The sequence below is a fragment of the Bactrocera latifrons genome, unplaced genomic scaffold, assembly GCF_001853355.1.
Source record: "Bactrocera latifrons isolate USDA-ARS-PBARC rearing strain unplaced genomic scaffold, ASM185335v1 scaffold_56, whole genome shotgun sequence".
NCBI lineage: Eukaryota > Metazoa > Arthropoda > Insecta > Diptera > Tephritidae > Bactrocera > Bactrocera latifrons.
Genome location: NW_017537223.1, coordinates 77,190 through 97,373, shown reverse-complemented (window position 1 = coordinate 97,373; position 20,184 = coordinate 77,190). Strand labels below are relative to the sequence as shown.

The window sequence follows — 20,184 nt, the reverse complement described above, 5'->3', positions numbered from 1 at the left end:
AAAAATWAAATRAAAGAACRAACTAAGTGAAAACRCCCWTATTGTTAAAAGGAGTTTCAAGTTGGCATAAGGAACTGGTAAATGTTGAGATTGAGAGCTCACTTTAATTTTTTTTTTTTTTAAACGGTCTTTGACTAATCGTTGAGTGTATTTCTCCATAACAAAGTTTCTCATAAAAAATAAAAAACACTATCTTCTATCCCAATATTAGACTACAAACTTATAGACCCATAAAGTTCTAATTAGATTCGGTCAGCGTTTTCTGTCGCTCGAATAACAACAGAAGATCAAAAACAGTGTATGGWTTTGAAATCTAAAGCTTTAAGTACAAGACTTTGATGTTCAACAACATAAACTAACTCGAACTGCATTGTTTAGCCTTTGTAAATATGTATAGTAMTTTAATATGTTCTTCTCTTATCAGTTAGCGGCTAAGGAAGATGCGATTACCTCCCATCAGCGATTGACAGTTGATTATATATTCYCGGGTTATCTCACATTCATTCGAAGATGTCCATAACCTAGGCGGACAGTTAAGTTTCAGTTCGTGTCCAGCACAAGTCATGTAGCCAATGATAATAATTTTTCTGGTCACCACACTAGGTTGAGGGGCCGATATTGTAGGTCTTCTTTAGCTAGACGGGCCTTCACAACCGACTGACATTTTTCAAAACTGACAAGCACCGCGTTGGCTAACTCGGGATCGTTGGGGTAAAGCTTTTTAACCATTTTACGAGTGTTATCCATCTTTAGCTGCTCTCCGTTTAGAATGTCGGCCGCTTTGAACAAGCAATCCACTTTTTCCTACGCAATAAAATCGACATTAGAATTAGGAAATATTAGAATGTTACAAAATTATGATGTGCTACCAGATTTGATGTTCGAAAACGATCTGCTATATTGGGACACTCACGAGTATAGGCGCTCAAGTTCGGTTTCGGCCTCCTGCAGCACTGATTCAAGTTTTTCTGGAAATTACAATAAATTTCGTACAACAATGACATTGAAACCAAGTTTAGGACTTACGGCAAAACCTGTTGGAGGTCTACTGCAGTCACTGGCGGCATYGACCGATCCCAACTGCAWWGCCAGCAGCGCTATGGCGATTATGTGGTAATTCATTTCAGCTCTAGAGTCTGACTAACCGTTCTTTGGGTATATTCCAAGTTWTATAATTTAGGAGATTTTGTTTAAAGTAGGTGATTTTTTGTTATTGGAGTATTTTTCCATTCCAAATGTTTGTCATTAATTAATTTTATTGTCATTAATTTATTTTGATGTCAAATCATTAAAATAAAGATTTCACTTTTCAGATCAGAAATTTAAAAAACTAAACCATACTTATTATATGAGCGTATAAATTACTAATAGTTACTAACCCACTAGATTATGTAGAGAAAATGATTGCGGATATTCTCAGTCCACTGGGACCAAAGCWCTCATCTCTGAAATTTATGAGAATTACAACTAACGAAGCCCAAAAATATTCGGATTTATATCAGGATAAGCACAAACCGTCAATAATTTATCTTATTCATAATAATTCACTTAAAACCATTTTTACGCAGTTTGTTTTCCTTTTTTATTTCATTCTCATTCATTTACTGTTCATTAATTCGTCGATAATATCSCCAAGCGGCGCAGAGATTAAATCCAAAGGGTTTTCTTGGCAATCCGCTGCATACTCTTCACAAAATCCAAACGAGCCATCTACTTCGGCTTGATAGTAGGGAAGTGGAAGATTTTCATGCGCCGATGTGCTGGGACTGAAAGTTACAGAAAACTCAATAATTACTATGTTGTCATGGATGCAGTAGTCCTTTTAGAAATGAGAAATGACTTACGAAAACATTATATGAACCAATGTGCCGAGAACTCCGTTCACCTCACCCAGACCTGAAGAATTCGTTTCGCAAATCAAACGCAGCAAGCAGGGCTTAGCATTGTAGCCGCTTCTAAAAGGGAAGAAATACATACATAAATACACATACATACATTATATGCATAAACAGATGGTTTCCTATACTAAGCAAACCAAAATAGAACCCGATAATGATATTTTCATATAAAAAACTTGAGTCACACGACACGAAGATTTAGCCGACCTGCGGTGATTAGAACCTTTTTGTTCGCTTGGTTGCACCAAATGGACATACCACTGTACCGGACGAGCGAGAGCGCTATCAAAGGCATCAGCCGGCTGCGCGTGTGCGACTAATTAGAGTTTTTCCTTTCTTAGACAAACTTCTACTTTGCCACGCAATTGCGTCGAAGAAAGTAGTTTCACACTCGTTTCATAATTGATTATTAAAAAAGCAATAAAAGTGATTGAGAATCGAGAGAGAACATTGAAACAAATACACACGCACACACATGCACCACAGCTCCATATTCTTCGGCGCAAATTATTTCACGAAAATACTGTGAAACGTGAAAATATCAAGATTCAAATGMTCCATAATCGGACGGACAAGAAATGAGTTTCACTAGCATTACTCTAATTGGCTTTCAAATTCCATGAAATACAAACCTTTTGAATTTATCCATGAGTATGTGGTAGAAGTGGGTGCGCGTTAGCAATGAATTTGGCACACCCTCCGTCCGTCGCCGTGTTCTTGTTGCCGATTCTTTAGCATCACTTGTTGAATTCACTGTAGGCGCTGCTGTTGTTGTTGTTGTATCTGTAGTAACATTCTGAACCGTACAGTTAGTACAACTTTCCGTCTGATTCAAATGTTGAAAGTGCCTAGCTTGAGGCAAGACATCTTCATCTTCGATACCATTCTGAAAGCAAATGTATTGCAAATACCAGTACCGTTACATTTGAATTATTAAATGTGGTATACTTATGTATACCCCAATGTGAATGCAGTGACCGAGAGAGAGCGGAGATCGGGAACAATTCCTTCCGAGCCCGCCCAAGCCGATCAGAGCTCTGTAACAAATTTTTGCTAATCTTTTCATCCAACAATTGATGGATCACGGTCCCACAACCCATCTCCTCCCGGGCACTGGTTTTCTCCACCGGTCCTGTGTGAATTCACATGCATACATAGATATGTATGTATATTTTTTTACTAACCGCTATTGGTGGCAGATTCCACGTGTATGGCAAGTTGTAGTTCGCTTCAAAATTGTAAGAGATGAAGACATTGCGATGCGGCAGCTCCAACGGCACCGCGATGGCGGCAAAAATCTGAAAGCAGACTTAAATTTCTTTCAACTGCTTTTGAATACTTTGCGCACTTACACCATATGCGGAATTKGTCGGAAAAAACACGGCACCACAACACAGGTTACAACACCAAAGAAAGCTCAGAAGCCGCAAACAAAAGCCAGCATTTCGTGGTACGGCCATTGCACAGAACTCACGGTAATTATTTTATAAATTACTTTAACCGATTTTTATTAAACGCTAATCAGCTCACGTCTTTCCGAAGAAGGTTTTAAACAATGACTAAAAGTATTAACTTCTTGGCSAAGCTACTTGTTTAAGGTAAGCGGCCCATGAATGAGAATAAGTTCGACCATTTCGTTACTAGAGAGCGGCATACCATTAGCCACAAAAAGTAGTAAGTGATCGCTAATCATTTATGTCAACAAAACGGAAGAAAACGACAGCGTTAATGCGGCATATTGATAATATAAGCTTTTTGTAATTCTAAGTTGAAGATACCAATACCCCCAAATCTTTAGCTTTCTCTTTTAAAGAAAAGTCAACATTTTTTGCTTAAAAATATTTTGTTATTCTAAAGATTGTTGCTTGTTGAGCCGCTATTTAGGAAAACAAAACTTTTTGCTCTTTCTGAATCTAATAATAAATTCAAATATAAATAACTGTAAATCAACAGATGATCGGCGACTTGTAATTTGATTGAATATATACAGTAGAACAAAAACAAAAAAAACACACAGAGTTTGTATATCAGTTTCAATTTCAAAAATTTCCAAATGAAGTGAGTGCGTTTGAGTTCCTCTTTGACGTAATGTTTCAATTTCAGTTTTGCCTTTCTTGAATAATTATAACCGGCACAGCGTAAGCACGAAGAGTTATTACCTATTTTGGCGCTTCTTTCGCTCTTGCCAAGTTGCAAATTTCGTGTTTGCCGACTGCAGTAGTCGATTCAAATGCTGAGTGAGGGAAGCACCCAATGGAGAGAGCTCATGCAATGCACGACTCTGAAAAAAAAAATAACTGTAAACAAAATTTTTGTAGTTAAGCTTTTATTATTGCAAATACCTCGAACGGCACCAATTTAGCCATCTTAAAGCGTTGAAGCGCATCATGCATGCGTACAGCTCTTTCTTCGGCTTCTGGGGTGGTTGGTGGGAAGCAGTTCCAGAAATGTTTTAACAATTCTGACAGTGACAAATATAAATTACGTAAATCCTTCTCGAAATCCGGAGGCACCAACTCTAAAGTAAATAAAAATTAAGAGGTGCCTCATAATATGCGCTTAGCACACACTTACGACCAACTGATTGCTCATGAAAGCCACGCATCAGCGCACCACCCGGACTCAGCTCGCCCAGTGCATTCACCGCTGCCGTGGGACTAACCAAAACTTTGGCCGGCGTACGTTGGTTCCAGGTTTCTGTGGCACGCATTAAATGATATTGAATTTCTTCCATACGACGGGGATCTTCATGCATATCATAGCCGGTTATTGGCATGGGACCGTGTAAATACCGCTCTTCTTTGGCTAGTGACAATTGTTGCGATTTCTTTAATTTTTTACTGCTATCAGTTGCATCGGCAGCTTCTATTATGGGTTCACCAAGATCCTCATAATGAATTTTTTCTATAATTCGTTGACGTTTCGCCGGCTTCTCGGGGCTTCCAAGTTCGCCGTTGGCAGTAGAGTTGCTTGCTAAATTAGTWTCGGTATCACTTATTTTGCCCTCCTTTGATGATTTGGATTTTTCAACTCCTCCATTAGCAGTAGCGTTTTCTGTGCTTTTCGAGTCTTTTGTTTTAGTTGCCGGTCCATTGGCTGTGGAAGTAGAACTACCAGACACATCGGCACAAGTCTTCAGCACCATTATTGAATGTTGGTTAAACCTTTTTATCATATTTTGATGGACAATATTACCACTATTTGATATGTTACGATCGCCGGCTACACTGCAAAAACCTTCTTCCAATGGTACATCTTCAAACTGCTTCAAATCCAGCAAAGGATCGCCAGCTCCTTGTTGGACTGCAGCTTTTAAAGTTTGATCATCAATTTTTCCACATTCTGTAAAAATATCTTTGGAACCAGCTGTAATACGATCACGATGAAAGTAATGTGATTGGAAAAATTTGGTCCAAAATTCTGCTTCTGTCATTTTAGAAGGAACATTTTCTTGATGCTTTCTTTTCACGGCGGGATACGTCTTAAATATACACAGAATTATGTCGGGGGTTAAATTGTATTTCAGCCCGTTGCAACCATCAGTTTGTGGCTTTATGTCAGCAAGAAAGGCGCCGGAAACACCTGTATATGTGGAAGTCGAAATAAGTATGATCACAAAATTTTTTACATTACGTTAACTTACCAATGTCTTGTTTTTTATTATTTTTCTTCATCGCATGCTCCTTGGCATGGGTAGCCCAAAACTCTTCACTGGTAAGTACTTGTGTTATAACTAAATCCTTATAGAGTTGCAACAAATTAGGATTTTCCGAAAGTATACGGTTTTTCTCTTCTAATTCCTTATCTACTTTTCGCTTGAAGTTTGGAAGTAGTTGTTGCAGCAACTCCTTCACTTTATCACGGTCTTCAAGCACCGCTTGCAGCCCATTTCGATTTACAAAATGGAATGTGGAACTGTTACCATCATGCAATACAACTTGAAGTTGCACTTTTGGTTTTCCTTCAGGCGATATTTTCTGCACTATTGGAGAAACGTAAATGTAATTACACTTTCATTTACTGTGTAAATTATGCATTTACTTTTAATGTCGGCAAAACGATGTGACACCGCAACTGTATCACGATTTTCTGCCATCCATGCCAGACGTTCATTCATTACATAGAGCGTGCCATCACCTTTTTTATAACGCACTTCGCCCATTTGCAGCAGCACATCTTCGCTGCTCGTCGTCATCTTAACCGCAAAAGAGATATGTTTCCTACAAACGTTGTAATTCCAGCGCCACAGCAAAAATAGGCGAATAGTAGATAGTTGGAATATATTGGCTGTTAAAAATGGAGGTGGTGAAATATTTTATTGAAATCTAAAATCATTTCATTATTCTCAATCGCAAGCCCAGTGATATCACTTTTTATAGCTAGTTTTACTCTTATTGTTTGTATTGTTTTCAGCTTGGATGGATTTTCAATAACAATTTACCTTTCAATTGTTTACCAAGAGATATTTTATAAAATTCTGATATAATTTTAAAATATATTTTTTTTCACCCACCGTTTTAGTTGCGCTCTGTCGCCATTTGCAAAACTCCGCAGCACATACAAATGTCATATTACTGTTTGCTCCCTGTCAAACTGCCCAACAACAACTGCGGAACAAAATGCCAGTGTTCACAGCAAACTCTATTGTGTAGCCTTCAGAAGTACACTTTTTACAAAAGGTAGGTGTAGATTATTTGCCTGAATAAAGTTATACTGCAAACTACTGCCAGAAGATGTGTCAAATAATCGAACGTTATCGAACATTACTTCATAACTTAACACATTTTGTTTTGTAATTTACATTGTTGGAATCTTTTAAAATTAAGTGTAATATTTTGAAAGGTATACACTTCTTTGCAACCCTATGAGGTGTTACCAAATGTAATAATACATTAAGGTATGTTTTATACTTGAGGTGTCTTTCCTCGAATGTGATATGTTTCTGCGATAATAATCTGGAGACGGATAAAAATTCGTATAACAATGAAAGATAAACAAATGACATTAAGAAATGCAGAATCTAATTTCGATAAAAAATAAAATAGAAGATTGTTCCGGCCGGATATGAAATAGTTTTGTTTTTATTTTATCATTTTTGTTTATTATTTTAGAGTACTTAGTTGAAAAAATAATTTATTATTTATTTACTTATTTATTTATTTATTATCTTACAGTTATTATACAAACTAATAAATATAATTCYTTCACTTAGTAAGAAGTGAGAACACAATGTACACTTTCGCTRTGAAGAGCAACTGCAAATCACAATTTACTGCTGTAACCATAGCATCGCTATCAGTTGCGTCTACCTTCGGTGTTGTGTCGCTCCACATTGCGTCCCTTCTCTAAAAGCTCTCGATATGTTTTGACTTCATGTCGCGGTATTTGCTGTTTATATTTTGTATCTAGCAGACCATAAATAAAATCTAGCTCAGTCTCCACATCGTGTCGCCCCTCCGGCAGCTTCGCTATCAGAGCGCGCTTCTGACAAACAAAGGTGTCAATGGGGGTGTGATCGGACTGTTTTGATTCGAAAATCTCCACGTATATTTGATAAGGTGGTTTCGTCGGTGAAAAGTGGTCGCGGAGCAGTTGAAGAGCATCTTGCCACGACTTCGCATCGCGTCGTACGCCCTTCCACCATGCGGAAGCAATACCTTGAAAGAGGAGCGGCAAACCTTTTAGCGCGTCTTGATCGCTAATGCCCTCCATGTCCTTGTAGGTTTCAATGGCGTTGACGAACTCCTCGACGGCATCGTTGTCACGCTGACCATGGAAGCGTACATTACAATTGCCAAAACTGCTTTTCGCCTTGTTGGCTTGTTGCTGCTGCTGCTGTTCGGTGTGTTGTGGACCCAGCGCTCGTATAGTTTCGAGTAATCGTTGAAATTGCTCATCGGACATGCGACCAGTCGACATTTTTGCGTAGCTTTTGGCTTTTAATCAAGCGCTTTGTGTTTTTATAATGGCGAGCGCGATGTGGCGGCACAAGCGCKACCACGAACCGATGACAACCGCAGCCGCAGCCAAGAGAAGACTGTTTCATTTTGCCGACATAAACATTCGCTTTTCGGTGATGGTTCTCTTAGCCAACTGACTGGGAGCGAAAAGCTCCAGTAATACATGGGGTCATCTGTTGCGAAATAACTTGTTTACAGTATTGAAAATATGTATGTAGGTCCTACGTTGTATTCGCTCATTAGTCATCGGCAATTCGCATAGAGTTTGGCTCTCCCCAATAGTATAGTACATAAAAAATTTGTTACATTTGTACGTTTGCCTCAAACACTGTGGTGCGGAACTTGTAAGCATCATACAAAAATCCATGAGGTTCCAATAAAATATACAACTTTTACTTATCTTGGGAGATTTGGGGCAGAACTAATATTCGGTGCAAACCTTGCCTATTAGTAACACCTTAGAAATAACACCTTTGTTTCGACACACCTGGAGTGACTGTGTGACAGGTGTGTGAATTTCAAGGACTGATTGACACACTGTGCTCCTCTCTGCAGATACGTACATATATAATGGTATGTTTTGTTTATTGTGGAAATCCAAGAGAAACAGGAGAGCAAAGTTTATAAAMATTTTTKTTTTTTTTCTKCTTTTGACTATCGGTAAACCCAGTTTTGTATTTGTTTACTGTATGTACATTTCTTGCCTCACTTGAATCTATCTAATCAATATTGAGGGACTATAATTAAAGATAATAATAAAAAAATAAAATTCATATTATAATCTAAGAGTTAGATAAGTAGCACTTGCCAACAGGTGTATTGTTGTTAACAATTTTTGGGCACTGAAAACAGTTAAATGCAGTTGACRTATGTATGTACATATGTACTGTACATTGGCTAAGAAATCGTACGTGGAATCATTAGTCACTCGCTTTTTGTATGTATTTTACCGAAAAWATGATGATCATATCTTTAAATTCGATTCCATCCCAATGCTGACTTAAACAGTTCGAACTTTCAGACCAAATCTGTAAAGCAAATGACGAAATATGCATTGGTTCTACTCTTTGGGGAAAGGAATAATTGGACTTAGAGTTTCTATGGGTTTCTCATGTATTTTCAGAGGTCAACGGTCTATTGATGGTAAAAAATCTACAGCTCTTCTRAGCGAAATTGCATTGATATTTGGGAAAGATTCCAAAGGTTTCCAGATATCAACTGTTCACTCGATATAATATCACTTCTGAAATATGCATACATATACGAAATATAGRAAAACTTCTGAAATGCGGTACCTAWTAATATTTACAGAAATTCTAAAGAACGTACATATACTCATTTTACCCCAATCTATACACTTGAATGGGGATCATATACTCTAAATACCGCCCAACGGGGCCCTGGAATTCAGCTAGTGCTGGTCTTTCGAGAGTTAGTTAGTGAAGTTAGTAGGTAGGTGTACATATATTCCAAGCATTGTGAAATTCATATCTGTTACCAAATTAATTAATTTTGGCAAGATAAGATAATGAAAAGATGGTATGTATGTATGTACTCATAACTTGCCATAAAATCACAAAATCACAAAATCATAAATATTTACACTTGTTTAAAAAATTGTTGTTGGATTATGTACAAAAATGAGTTTACGCATACAATTCTCAATTATTTTAGGTTCGTTTAAATTTATGAGACTATATGATCAAGCAGTAATCAATATAACGGGATATATCTTTGCACAAATAATGCTGCTAGGGTATGCTTCCTTGCGACGAAAAATTTTCCAAATCCAAAAAAAAAAAAAAAATGTTCTAGCCCTCATGTACCGAATATTTGGACCCAAGTGCCTATGGTCTACCGAAAATATTGGTCAATGTTAGAAACATATGTATGTACCTATGTATAATTGAAATTCAGAGAGGATCCTTTCCTCAAAACAGTATGTCTGTGTGCTACAAATGGGCTGAATCGGATCAATACTTCCCTTAGCCGCAGTGTGCCTAATATAAAGGTTTTCGAAGTTCCGTTTGACTTTTTATCACTTACATACATATGTATGTATATCGGCCGATTCGTGAGTCATTTTAATACAATTGAGAGAACGTATTTTTCTTATAACGGTGAATATACTTAGAATGAATAAAATCGAATGACAACTCACCTTAAAGCCCAGACCTTTTGAACCTGAAGGTACTGCCCTGGTTGTAATCCTTTCAAGTCGCTAGAGTAAAAAATCGCCTTCAAAATTTGCAATATTAATTGAAATAAATTCTTTTCAATATTAAAATTATATTTTCTATTTGAAAATACTGACACACACATACATATGTCTACGCATACATACCATGCGATTCCTTCCGAACTAAGAGTAAGCAATGAGCTATTTCATAACTTGTAGAAATTGAAGCAAGCATTACGAATTTCCGATGAAAACAAGACAGAGAGCTTTTATTGTACATTTCCAATTACATACATACCTACATTCTATGATTTCATGCTTTTCTCTCCCAAACTATAAAAGCCGCTCCGCTTGGTAGACGAATTCAGTCTCTTACGACCAGCAAGTGAATTACTATAGTAGCAGGAAGACATTCGCTAACAGCAATTGGCTTTGTTCGCTGCTATTAACAACAAAACATTAAACAACAACAAGTAAGATTTGTGCGTGAGTCATTTTAACTTCTMGTCTACGAAGTCCACATTTTTCCAAACAACAAAATGTCACAACCCGTCGTGCAAATGACAGCCGAACAGCTGCAGTCACTGATCGAATCGGTGCGTTTGGCAGCCGTTGCAGGGGCCAGCGCTGCTGCACCCGCCACTCTCCACAGCAAAGGCAGTTTCACCAACTGTACTAGCCGTTTTGGTGGCCAGCGCGATCACGAAGCCGTTGAGGAGTTCATAACTTCCATTGTGACCTACAAAGAAATCGAATCAATCAGCGACGAGGATGCACTAAAGGGGCTGTCTTTATTGTTCTTCGGATTGGCGTCCACTTGGTGGCAGGGCGTGCGTAAAGAAGCGAAAACTTGGGGAGAHGCCATWGCGTTGATTCGCGATCACTTCTCACCCACCAAACCCGCCTACCAGATTTACCTCGAAATCTTCGAGAATCAGCAACGCGACAATGTGCCCATCGACACATTTGTTTGCCAGAAGCGTGCGCTACTCGCACAACTGCCAGAGGGACGTCACGATGAGGAGACCGAATTGGATTTGGTTTATGGTTTGCTGAACATCAAGTACCGTAAGAATATACTGCGTCAGGACCTTAAAACATTCCGTGAATTGTTGGAGAAAGGTCGTATAATCGAACACAATAACTTGGAGGTTGAAGCAGAGCAAAACGGGCCAATGCGTGGTTCGAAGCGCACCAAGCGTTGTACCCATTGCAACTTCCGTGGTCACACGTACGAGGAATGTCGCAAACGGAAATCTGCGAACGAAGGCAACGAATAAGTAAAATAACACATTCCACTTCATCAGCTCCAATAATTACTCAGACATTCACGCATACAACAAATCCAATGACGACAACCAGCGCACAATACCAAACAACCACAATGAAACAAATAATGGATAATGATGTCACCAGCCGGTGAAGTCTCAGTCCGAGCAGCTTGCGTCGCAACCAAATCACTGAAGCAAAACTTTCGCTCTCATCAAAGCTGAAGCTATGCAGCAGCGTCGAACTTTGGTCAATTTGGTATACAGCGGCAACAGCAGCAACAATACTACTAAGTTTTAGTATAAGTATAAGCATACATACATACACACATATAGTTATTGCGAACTGAGTTGCTCACACACACGCTTCTCTTCGATTCTAGTGGACGTTTTACATTGGAGGGCAAAGTTTTTGTCCAAAGATTGTTAATACTTCCAAAAGAGGAGAAGAAGGCAGTGGCTTCTCAGATTCGTCAAAATCATTCCGCCGCACGCTGTGTCTAACACGGCTCCTCATGGCTACGAACGCCATTAAATCACAAGTAGTGAAAYCAAGAATTTTGAATCAAAGTCGGTTCTTCGGAACCAAAAACCGAGTCACGCATCTGATCAGCTATGCTTCAATAATATTGGGAGCAGTTTGCCTCGCTTGGAAATTCAGGCAATGCTCGAGTTTCCTTCTTCAATCGAAATTTGCATTGGCCTATTCCCTTGTTTTGTTCGAGTGGAAATTCGTGTGCATGCTGTAACGACTGTGATCTCCTCGGAATCCCAGCTGTTCAACATGCATTAACGAATTCCGGCTTTTTCAAACGAGTGCCTTTGGTCATTGTTTTCCGATCGAAGAATGAAATATCTCTTTTGTTTGTTTGAATTTCTGAGTTTTGTTGCTGATTGCTCACTCTATGAACATGGTTGAGAAGATGAGTAACTCAAAATCCCGTTGTATTTGTCTGCGGTTGAGTGTGGTACAAGCGTCTACGAATGAGAGCTTGATTGGATCAGGCCTATATATTTGTTTGATATGGTTTGGCTCAGATTGGCATCTGGTAGACTCTTGGTCCGGCATTTCGGTGTTGTTCTAAGAGTTCTATCGAGTCGGTGTGTTTTAATCCATAGTTACAAATGTTCAACTTTTCCAATTTTGCATTCATCAAGAACTAGGCTTTTTGAACTCTCTTATTCGCTCTCAAATGCGGCAAAAAACCAACCGTTACACTTGGAAGTGCTGTCTGACATTTTGTATTCCGAATAAATATGTTGGGCTATACGATGGATATTGCTGTGTAGGCGGTTCCAACTGTTGCCATTCGCACTTCAGTGTGTATTCCTTCGGGTATATGCATTGTATGCGAGCGGTAACTGATGGATCCAATGACATGGCTTTGTTCTCGCATAGTCCACATACGAATTCGGCTTGCAAGCGTGTTGACAGTAACTCTGAGTGCGACAAAAATAAAACTTGCTCTCGAGCAAATTTTGCCATACATATATATTTTATATGTAYATTTAATCCGAATTGTAAAGAAATTGTACAACGATGGCTAGACTGTCGCCATTCGTACAATTGGCACGCCAAATTGATGATTTGCATGTCAAGCTAGTTGAAAAAACATTGACTKCAGCTTCAAGCGTTGGCTCGCCACTCAAAATGCATTCATGCATTTGCTCAATTAAAATGTCTAGATTGATCTCTCATTTACCTCCGGAATGGGAAGATGATCTTAGCCCATGTAAAAACCCCAAATATTTCTCATGTAATGTTGTTAWAGGCAGTATTTGAATACCGTCATCACGTGAGTGGGAACTACCAACCAACCATTTGCCGAGAACGCCGCATTTTGGAGGACCTGGCAAATAATYCGGTTTAAATGGGGTTGGTGGTATCACCTGCTAATAATTTAGCAAAATCACTGCCGCATCAATATAAAGTATCTGCTTTGCATGAGATTAATRTTATACATTTGTACCTAAATCTTTGTAAATATTAGCAATAAGTATTGTCTAAACATAAAAAAGAAAAAACAGCAMAAAAAATCTCAGAGCCGGAAAAAATAAAACGACAAAACTAAAGCAAAATGAAATACAAAGAACATCAAACCCTAAATCTTAACTGTGTTATTATTATACAATAGTAGGGGTAGTACTCCTGCAGGAAAAATGCTCCAATTGTTAAGGAAACAAATATAGAAGATAGATCAGCGTTTAGAAAATATAATTTTGTTTGTTAGTCTATAGCCATTCGATTTTTAGTTAATCTACAACATTAGTGTGGTGGATATGAGGTGTTAGCTGTACGTCTGTCATCGTAGTATACGCAAAAATCCTTGAGAATGTGACAAAAGCGGTGCAAATTTAGTCAGTTTGTATGGCAGCCATATGCAATAGTGGTCTGATCAATTTCTTCGGAGRTTGTATCATTGTCGTGGGCAATAATCCGTCCGAAATATTGTGAAGATATCTCGCGAAATACAAAAGTTTTCCCATACAAGGWATGAAGCGGTCAGTTTGTATGGCCGCCGTATGATATAGGCGGTTCCGACAAATTAGCAGCTTCTTGCGGAGAAAATGATGTGTACAAAACTTCAAATGCTGATAATTCAAAAATATATTTTGTGATGACTTCGACGTCTCYTTCTAGGTTTTCTAGGTTTCATGGCAAACTTAATATTTACTGTTCAGGATTTGAGAGTATTATGTTTCCGGTCATGTAGTTTTTAGCAAAAAAAAAAAGGTTAGAATTTGGGCTCAGGTCGACATTGAATTACTCAGACCTTAAAAACTTTTCCACGTTGTAAATAAAAATATTTCTTACGTCTAGGATCCTGAAATAACTTTTAAGTAATTCGTGTTTGGAAACAGCAGAAACGAATGGAATAACTAAATACGWGTCGAATCCGACAAAAGTTGATTACAACTGCATCAGTGTCTCTATAGATGGAAACTTTAAATTCACCGCTCTTACGATATGTGTCAAGATTAAAAAGTCTTCTCTGCTTTGTCAAAGCTGAAGATCTCCTTCCGTTCTTCCCTTCTAAATCTAGGGTAGGCTATGAAGGTTTAACTAAATAATCAAGTSTATCCCCGTATTTAGGGCGCAGTGACGCACCATCTCATGTCTCAGAAAATCGAAATTTTTTTCTACATTAGCAATTTTATTCTAATATGTTTTTCTTCACAAGCTTCTTCCTCACATCCTTTAATTTCGATTTCGGGCATTTTCCATATTTAGCGGTACATAAACTTCCGGCCCAGATCGACAATGCGTAAATATTTTCACTGACTTTGTTAAGTATGTATTAGAGAACAGTTCTACAAAATTACGTGTTCTTAGCTTTATAATTAAAGGCAGGCAACCGGTAAATAAAATAACTGAATAACCGGTTATATGAGAGATATGTGACATATCTACATATTACTTTTTTTAGATATATCAAAGCGGAAGAAATTTTAATAGTCTCGAAAAATTAAAATTCACTTAAAAAACCGACCCGATTTTAGAACCATAGTTTCTTGGGAAAAAATTTTCAGAATGACCCGTATATTATTCCCCGCATACGCGATTCCTTCGTTTTTTTGGGCTCCCTGCAAATCAACCCGCTCTAGTATAAATAAATATAATTATGTGAAAAAAAATATTTTTTTATTATGTTGGGAAGTTTATTCAAAAGGGCATACCTCAATAGTGTGGCAGAGAGAAACGCCGCTTGTGAATTTGAGTGCCGACCTTAGTATTTCATGTATGGGTGTGTAGTTTCGTATACTTGTATCTCTGTTTTTTTACCTCACTTAAGCTAAAAAGCTCTTCCAAATTTTGGCCATTACTCAATTGTAAAAACACTTGGCTGTAAATCAAAAWTGGATTACTCACTTCCGAGCGGTACTCCTCACCAAAATGCTGCTGATAAGTACGAAAGGTAAATATTTTAGTCAATAGTTGTGAAAAATGTGAAATGGAAGGCAAAAGCTCGTTGTTCTCTTTATGTTTTGACTCKGTTTCTATATTTATACATATAAATAAATAGTCATGTGTGAATGTACATACTTCACATTTGCTCGAACAACACCGATTTTCACAATTACAAATTCTAGCACGCTTCAGTCAACTAATATTCTCTTTCTCTCTTTCGTCTCTCATTCACAAAACGAGCTTTTATTATATTTGTAAATGTATTTTCGCAAGTTTGATGCACTTTTTCTTATATTGTTGGTGATATAAAAGAATTGTAGRCACTTGAAGCCGCATACASGAACTAGCAATTGTAGCGAGAAGTCGCTGCCAATAATAAACGTACATTAACATAKTAATTAACTCATTCATTTGAACCACCTAGAGTCATCTTCATAAACCTTTCCATTCCACCAAGTGAAATGTCGCAACCCGTTGTACAAATGACAACCGAACAGCTGCAGTCACTGATCGAATCGGTGCGTTTGGCAGCCGTTGCAGGTGCCAGCGCTGYTGCACCCGCCACTGCCCACAGCAAAGGCAGTTTCACCAACTGTACTAGCCGTTTTGGTGGCCAGCGCGATCACGAAGCCGTTGAGGAGTTCATAACTTCCATTGTGACCTACAAAGAAATCGAATCAATCAGCGACGAGGATGCACTAAAGGGGCTGTCTTTATTGTTCTTCGGATTGGCGTCCACTTGGTGGCAGGGCGTGCGTAAAGAAGCGAAAACTTGGGGAGATGCCATTGCGTTGATTCGCGATCACTTCTCACCCACCAAACCTGCCTACCAGATTTACCTCGAAATCTTCGAAAATCAGCGTCGCGACAACGTGCCCATCGACACATTTGTTTGCCAGAAGCGTGCGCTGCTCGCGCAACTGCCAGAGGGGCGTCACGATGAGGAGACCGAATTGGATTTGGTTTATGGTTTGCTGAACATCAAGTACCGTAAGAATATACTGCGTCAGGACCTTAAATCATTCCGTGAATTGTTGGAAAAGGGGCGTATTATTGAACACAATAGTTTGGAATCGGAAGTKKGTCAGCCCCGTCTGATGCGGGGCATTAAGCGCGTCCATCAAGGCTCAGGATCCGAGATGCCACACCAGAGGAAGACGAGTAAATACAGATATCGAGCTAATATTGGAAATGCTAACACGGCGGCCCCACCGCCACAGCCGACCTCGTAAAATACTGCTCTCAAGGCAAAGTAACAAACTTTGCTGGATAAACTCTTATACATCTTATACTCTTATACATACATCACATACTACACTATTTCCTATAACACATTATATAATACGCCTAGATAATCTATTTTGGTAGTTTCTTTCCTAATTATAGGTCTCACTGCTCCTCTTAATTCTACATGACGTACGCGTAATTTACTGCTACTATTAATATTTGACCTTTATATTATTTATTAATCCTGGAATCTGAAATCAGTTAAGTTGGCCAATGGAGTCCAAGTATTTTGGATTTTGTAWACATAAGTGTTCTGCTACTCCAAACCGTGTTGCATCTCTTCCACCTAATGTCATAAAATATGTTACTAAGAGGTGTCTTTTAAGAATGTTTTTCAAWTAATGAGACAAGTAGAGCCTAAGTTCCAATGCTGATTATGTCTGCTTTCAGTGTAAAGAGGTCTTGTATATCATCAGCTCTAAGCGAGTCGACATCAATCTAAAAAGCTGATTGATGTAAATATAGTATATCTCGTATTTGCCTGTGTTTCCAACATTCTACTCAAAAGAAACTTTACGTTACTTACCATCCATTGAACAAGTATTTTCACACTTCTCTTAAATACATACACCCGTTTTTTTTTTTTTTTTTAGTTTTTATTTGCTTTGTTTTGTTTGTATGGATTTTGTAGTTAGTTAGAAGGAGATAGGTTTTACAGTGTCATTCGCTCGTTGAAGTTCCTCATGCGAATTCCCACAGTACTCGATACCAGAAGATCAGGCGCTGAAAACGCCCTAAGCCGACGATCTCTCTGACCACTAGACGATACCGCCGAAATGTGGGCCAGATGCTCCAGAGTATTGTTTGGCGCGCTTTCGGTGACGGTACTAATTGTGTAGAATCGCCGCTAGCACCTTTTGAGGTAGTGCATCGAATAGTGTGGGAATAGTACATGTGGAACTAAACAAGCTGGGGGTCCATGGCAGTCACAACATTTCTGGAGATACACATGCGAACATTGTGACGAATCAGAGACCAAGGAAAGACGTTGTTGCGGTAGTTGACGTGCCATACACCTGACGCAGTGCAGGGCTGCTGAGCGGYAGTTTGGCGTGTCAACGTCTGTATGAATGGCGAAAGCCTAGCCATCGTTGTACTTATCTGAAGGAAGGCGCACCTGCAAGTGCCTAACTAAGTGTGTCGCATATCAAATTGCTGTCCAAACTTTTTCGCTCTATACCCTTAACAYATAATGTAATATCACAACGGTATTGACGAGCACCGTTGCAGCTCTCGAGTATACTACGTATACCATAATTATGCATGTACGTCTGATGTGAGATGCACATGTCAAGGCGAATACAAACAAGATGGCAGCAGCAGAACGAACTTCTTCTGCCGAACCYTGAAGCTCATGAATTAGCTTTCATTTCCAACTACCGCTGCCACCTTTTATGAAAAGGTCTTGTCACACACGTATTTATACAAGAGAGGCCATGTAAACGCCAATCCCACTGCAATATCAGCAGTATGCGTTTAACGGTAAAAGAGCGTAAAATTGTAGACAGCAATATGCAACGTTAGTGATCGCTAGACTCAGTTGCGAACACCTGCTACCCGAAGGATACCAAAACGAGACTTCGCAGGTATCTGCAGAGATACAGGCCTMGACTACTGAATTCAGCGAAGTGTGAGTCGCAAGAGCATGTAGCCAATGAAATTTGTCACTGTTCTCAAGAGAATTATTTCTTACTTTTTCCGATTACAGCATACAAAACAACAACTTTTCCTTATCATAGAAAACTTCGTCACCTCAGATACATGCCGAGCCGCTGCGACCTTAACAACGATTGCAATTGCTTGRCACGCAGCTGAGTTGACGCCAAAAAACGATATAAAGTGAAAGCTGCAATTTTGTTTGCCGAATGGAAGAAGGTTGTGCAGTAAAAAATACTCACTCAGACAAATGACGAACTGTGGCCGATGCTCACGATGACTCATTTGTAGTGAACCTCTGARTATCGTTCTCCGAATTCAAGTATCCAGAAGTTCGTAATTATCGTAGGTCAATGCTGGCGYTCGTCGGCCAATTTGAGCCGTGAAGGTAAGGCGTTTAAGCGCTTTTGCGTTAGGTTGATTGATGATGGGTTCAAAATGTAACCAAATTCCTCTCTTTTGAATCTCACATAGTTTTACGGAMARAKTAAATGGCGCATCAACTGCTGCGTTGAATACTTTGCCCTCCGAATAAATATCTCCATTCAATTCGAGAGAATTGGTAAACACTTTGTGTGACGACGATGTGGATGTGGATGAGGGATGAGTGTTGAGTGTTGCAAGTGTGTTAGTTACAAATTCATTMAAAATTACTTATATACTATATAATATGTGCTGTGTGGTCTTACGGCTTGACTAAGAGCTGCTTATTGGTTCTCGTTCTCGTTCGCTTCACTGGAACTGCTTCTGACTTCACCAGTTTTGCCGTCGCTTTCGTTTTTACGTTTTCGGCATTCGTCGTAAGTATGTCCACGGAAGTTACAGTGGCTGCAGCGTTTGTTTCGTTTAGTGGCATGCAACAATTGCACGGTGTCGTACTCCAAGTTATTGTGTTCAATGATACGACCCTTCTCCAATAACTCCCGGAATGTCTTGATGTCCAGTCGTTGTATATGACGACGATATTTGATGTTCAATAAGCCGTAAACCAAATCCAATTCGGTCTCCTCGTCGTGACGATTCTCCGGTAGCYGTGCAAGCAGCGCACGCTTCTGACAGACAAAGGTGTCGATAGGAGTGCGTTCGTCCTGCTTTCTGATAAAAATGTCCATGTAAATTTGGTAGGCTGGTTTGGTGGGTGAGAARTGTTGGCGGATCAGTGTGATAGCATCGGACCACGTTTTGGCTTCTTTACGTACACCTTGCCACCATGTGGAGGCCATACCGTGCAGCAGCAGTGATAGTCCTTTGAGTGCATCTTCATCACTGATCGACTGAAGTTCTTTGTAGGTCACAATCGCGGTGATGAACTCTTCGACAGCCTCGTGATCGCGTTGTCCGCGGAAGTGGCTGTTGCAGTTGCTTAACGAGCCCTTGGTGGTGGCCACGGTGGATACGGTTTTTGCTGCATCGATAAGTGAATTTAATTGTTCGATAGATATTTGTATGACTGTATGYCCATTATTGTTTTCCATGMTAAATTTCGCTTATTTCTTTAAATTTTTCACTATTACAATTTATGATATGCGGTCGATATGGCAGATTGGCGAGGACAAAGCCAAGGTATGTTGGCGAATGTCTTAAAGCATCCAAGCGCTTGGTCGTATGCGACTGAGGTTTTCTTCACACTTCAGGGGTTTTTATAGTTGGGCGGTAAAGCCAAAGTGTCGATGAAACTAGTAAAACAATTTGCGTGTAAACATTTGGTAATTCAGTATTAATACAGTATTACCCAATTTTTGAGGACGGTGTCTTAAGCGAATGGGTTTGCAGATATTTCTTGCTTGGGCAAAGAGAACCTCATATACAACGTTGACAATTTCGTTTTCGGTCTTTTTTATATTCAATTCCGCACACGACCGCTTCGTAGATAACCAATTGGGCGTGTGACCCGCCTACATCTATGTATGCGTTATTAATCGAGCCGAGCGCGTTCCGATCAACATGCGATAGTTTATAATACTCATATTTTAAGATATTCGAATCGAGCAATTCAAGAATTTTTTTAATATATTGAAAAAGTCTT

The 20,184-nt window shown here is 39.1% G+C and overlaps 7 protein-coding genes across 9 annotated transcripts; 2 read left to right on the top strand and 5 right to left on the bottom strand.

The window, feature by feature from the left end:
* Window positions 1-465: 465 nt before the first annotated feature.
* Window positions 466-1,184, bottom strand: LOC108974500. The gene is made up of 3 exons (XM_018942362.1): window positions 1,027-1,184; window positions 870-968; window positions 466-804 (listed from the first exon to the last, which is right to left on the bottom strand). Exons 1-3 carry the CDS (start codon window positions 1,120-1,122, stop codon window positions 592-594), a joined length of 408 nt encoding a protein of 135 aa, XP_018797907.1. The 5' UTR covers window positions 1,123-1,184; the 3' UTR covers window positions 466-591.
* Window positions 1,185-1,505: 321 nt separating this feature from the next.
* LOC108974493 lies at window positions 1,506-3,387 on the bottom strand. 2 transcript variants are annotated; one of them, XM_018942354.1, is made up of 5 exons: window positions 3,251-3,387; window positions 3,083-3,196; window positions 2,531-2,784; window positions 1,845-1,955; window positions 1,506-1,766 (listed from the first exon to the last, which is right to left on the bottom strand). In XM_018942354.1, exons 1-5 carry the CDS (start codon window positions 3,356-3,358, stop codon window positions 1,598-1,600), a joined length of 756 nt encoding a protein of 251 aa, XP_018797899.1. In that variant the 5' UTR covers window positions 3,359-3,387; the 3' UTR covers window positions 1,506-1,597. The 2 variants fall into 2 exon arrangements, with proteins under 2 accessions (XP_018797899.1, XP_018797900.1); XM_018942355.1 differs by having other exon boundaries at window positions 1,845-1,952.
* A 447-nt stretch (window positions 3,388-3,834) lies between these two features.
* Window positions 3,835-6,496, bottom strand: LOC108974482 (general transcription factor IIH subunit 1). 2 transcript variants are annotated; one of them, XM_018942341.1, is made up of 6 exons: window positions 6,412-6,496; window positions 5,940-6,185; window positions 5,542-5,880; window positions 4,473-5,480; window positions 4,241-4,416; window positions 4,054-4,179 (listed from the first exon to the last, which is right to left on the bottom strand). In XM_018942341.1, exons 2-6 carry the CDS (start codon window positions 6,091-6,093, stop codon window positions 4,054-4,056), a joined length of 1,803 nt encoding a protein of 600 aa, XP_018797886.1. In that variant the 5' UTR covers window positions 6,094-6,185; window positions 6,412-6,496. The 2 variants fall into 2 exon arrangements, with proteins under 2 accessions (XP_018797887.1, XP_018797886.1); XM_018942342.1 differs by lacking the exon at window positions 6,412-6,496 and having other exon boundaries at window positions 3,835-4,179; window positions 5,940-6,093.
* A 530-nt stretch (window positions 6,497-7,026) lies between these two features.
* Window positions 7,027-8,107, bottom strand: LOC108974528. Its single transcript, XM_018942423.1, has one exon. It carries the CDS (start codon window positions 7,815-7,817, stop codon window positions 7,194-7,196), a length of 624 nt encoding a protein of 207 aa, XP_018797968.1. The 5' UTR covers window positions 7,818-8,107; the 3' UTR covers window positions 7,027-7,193.
* Window positions 8,108-10,387: 2,280 nt separating this feature from the next.
* On the top strand, window positions 10,388-13,206 carry LOC108974527. The gene has a single exon (XM_018942421.1). The coding sequence runs from the start codon at window positions 10,577-10,579 to the stop codon at window positions 11,315-11,317; it is 741 nt and encodes a 246-aa protein (XP_018797966.1). The 5' UTR covers window positions 10,388-10,576; the 3' UTR covers window positions 11,318-13,206.
* Window positions 13,207-15,661: 2,455 nt separating this feature from the next.
* On the top strand, window positions 15,662-16,462 carry LOC108974542. The gene has a single exon (XM_018942446.1). The coding sequence runs from the start codon at window positions 15,677-15,679 to the stop codon at window positions 16,445-16,447; it is 771 nt and encodes a 256-aa protein (XP_018797991.1). The 5' UTR covers window positions 15,662-15,676; the 3' UTR covers window positions 16,448-16,462.
* A 1,459-nt stretch (window positions 16,463-17,921) lies between these two features.
* On the bottom strand, window positions 17,922-19,758 carry LOC108974543. Its single transcript, XM_018942448.1, has one exon. The coding sequence runs from the start codon at window positions 19,631-19,633 to the stop codon at window positions 18,866-18,868; it is 768 nt and encodes a 255-aa protein (XP_018797993.1). The 5' UTR covers window positions 19,634-19,758; the 3' UTR covers window positions 17,922-18,865.
* Between the last annotated feature and the right edge of the window lie 426 nt (window positions 19,759-20,184).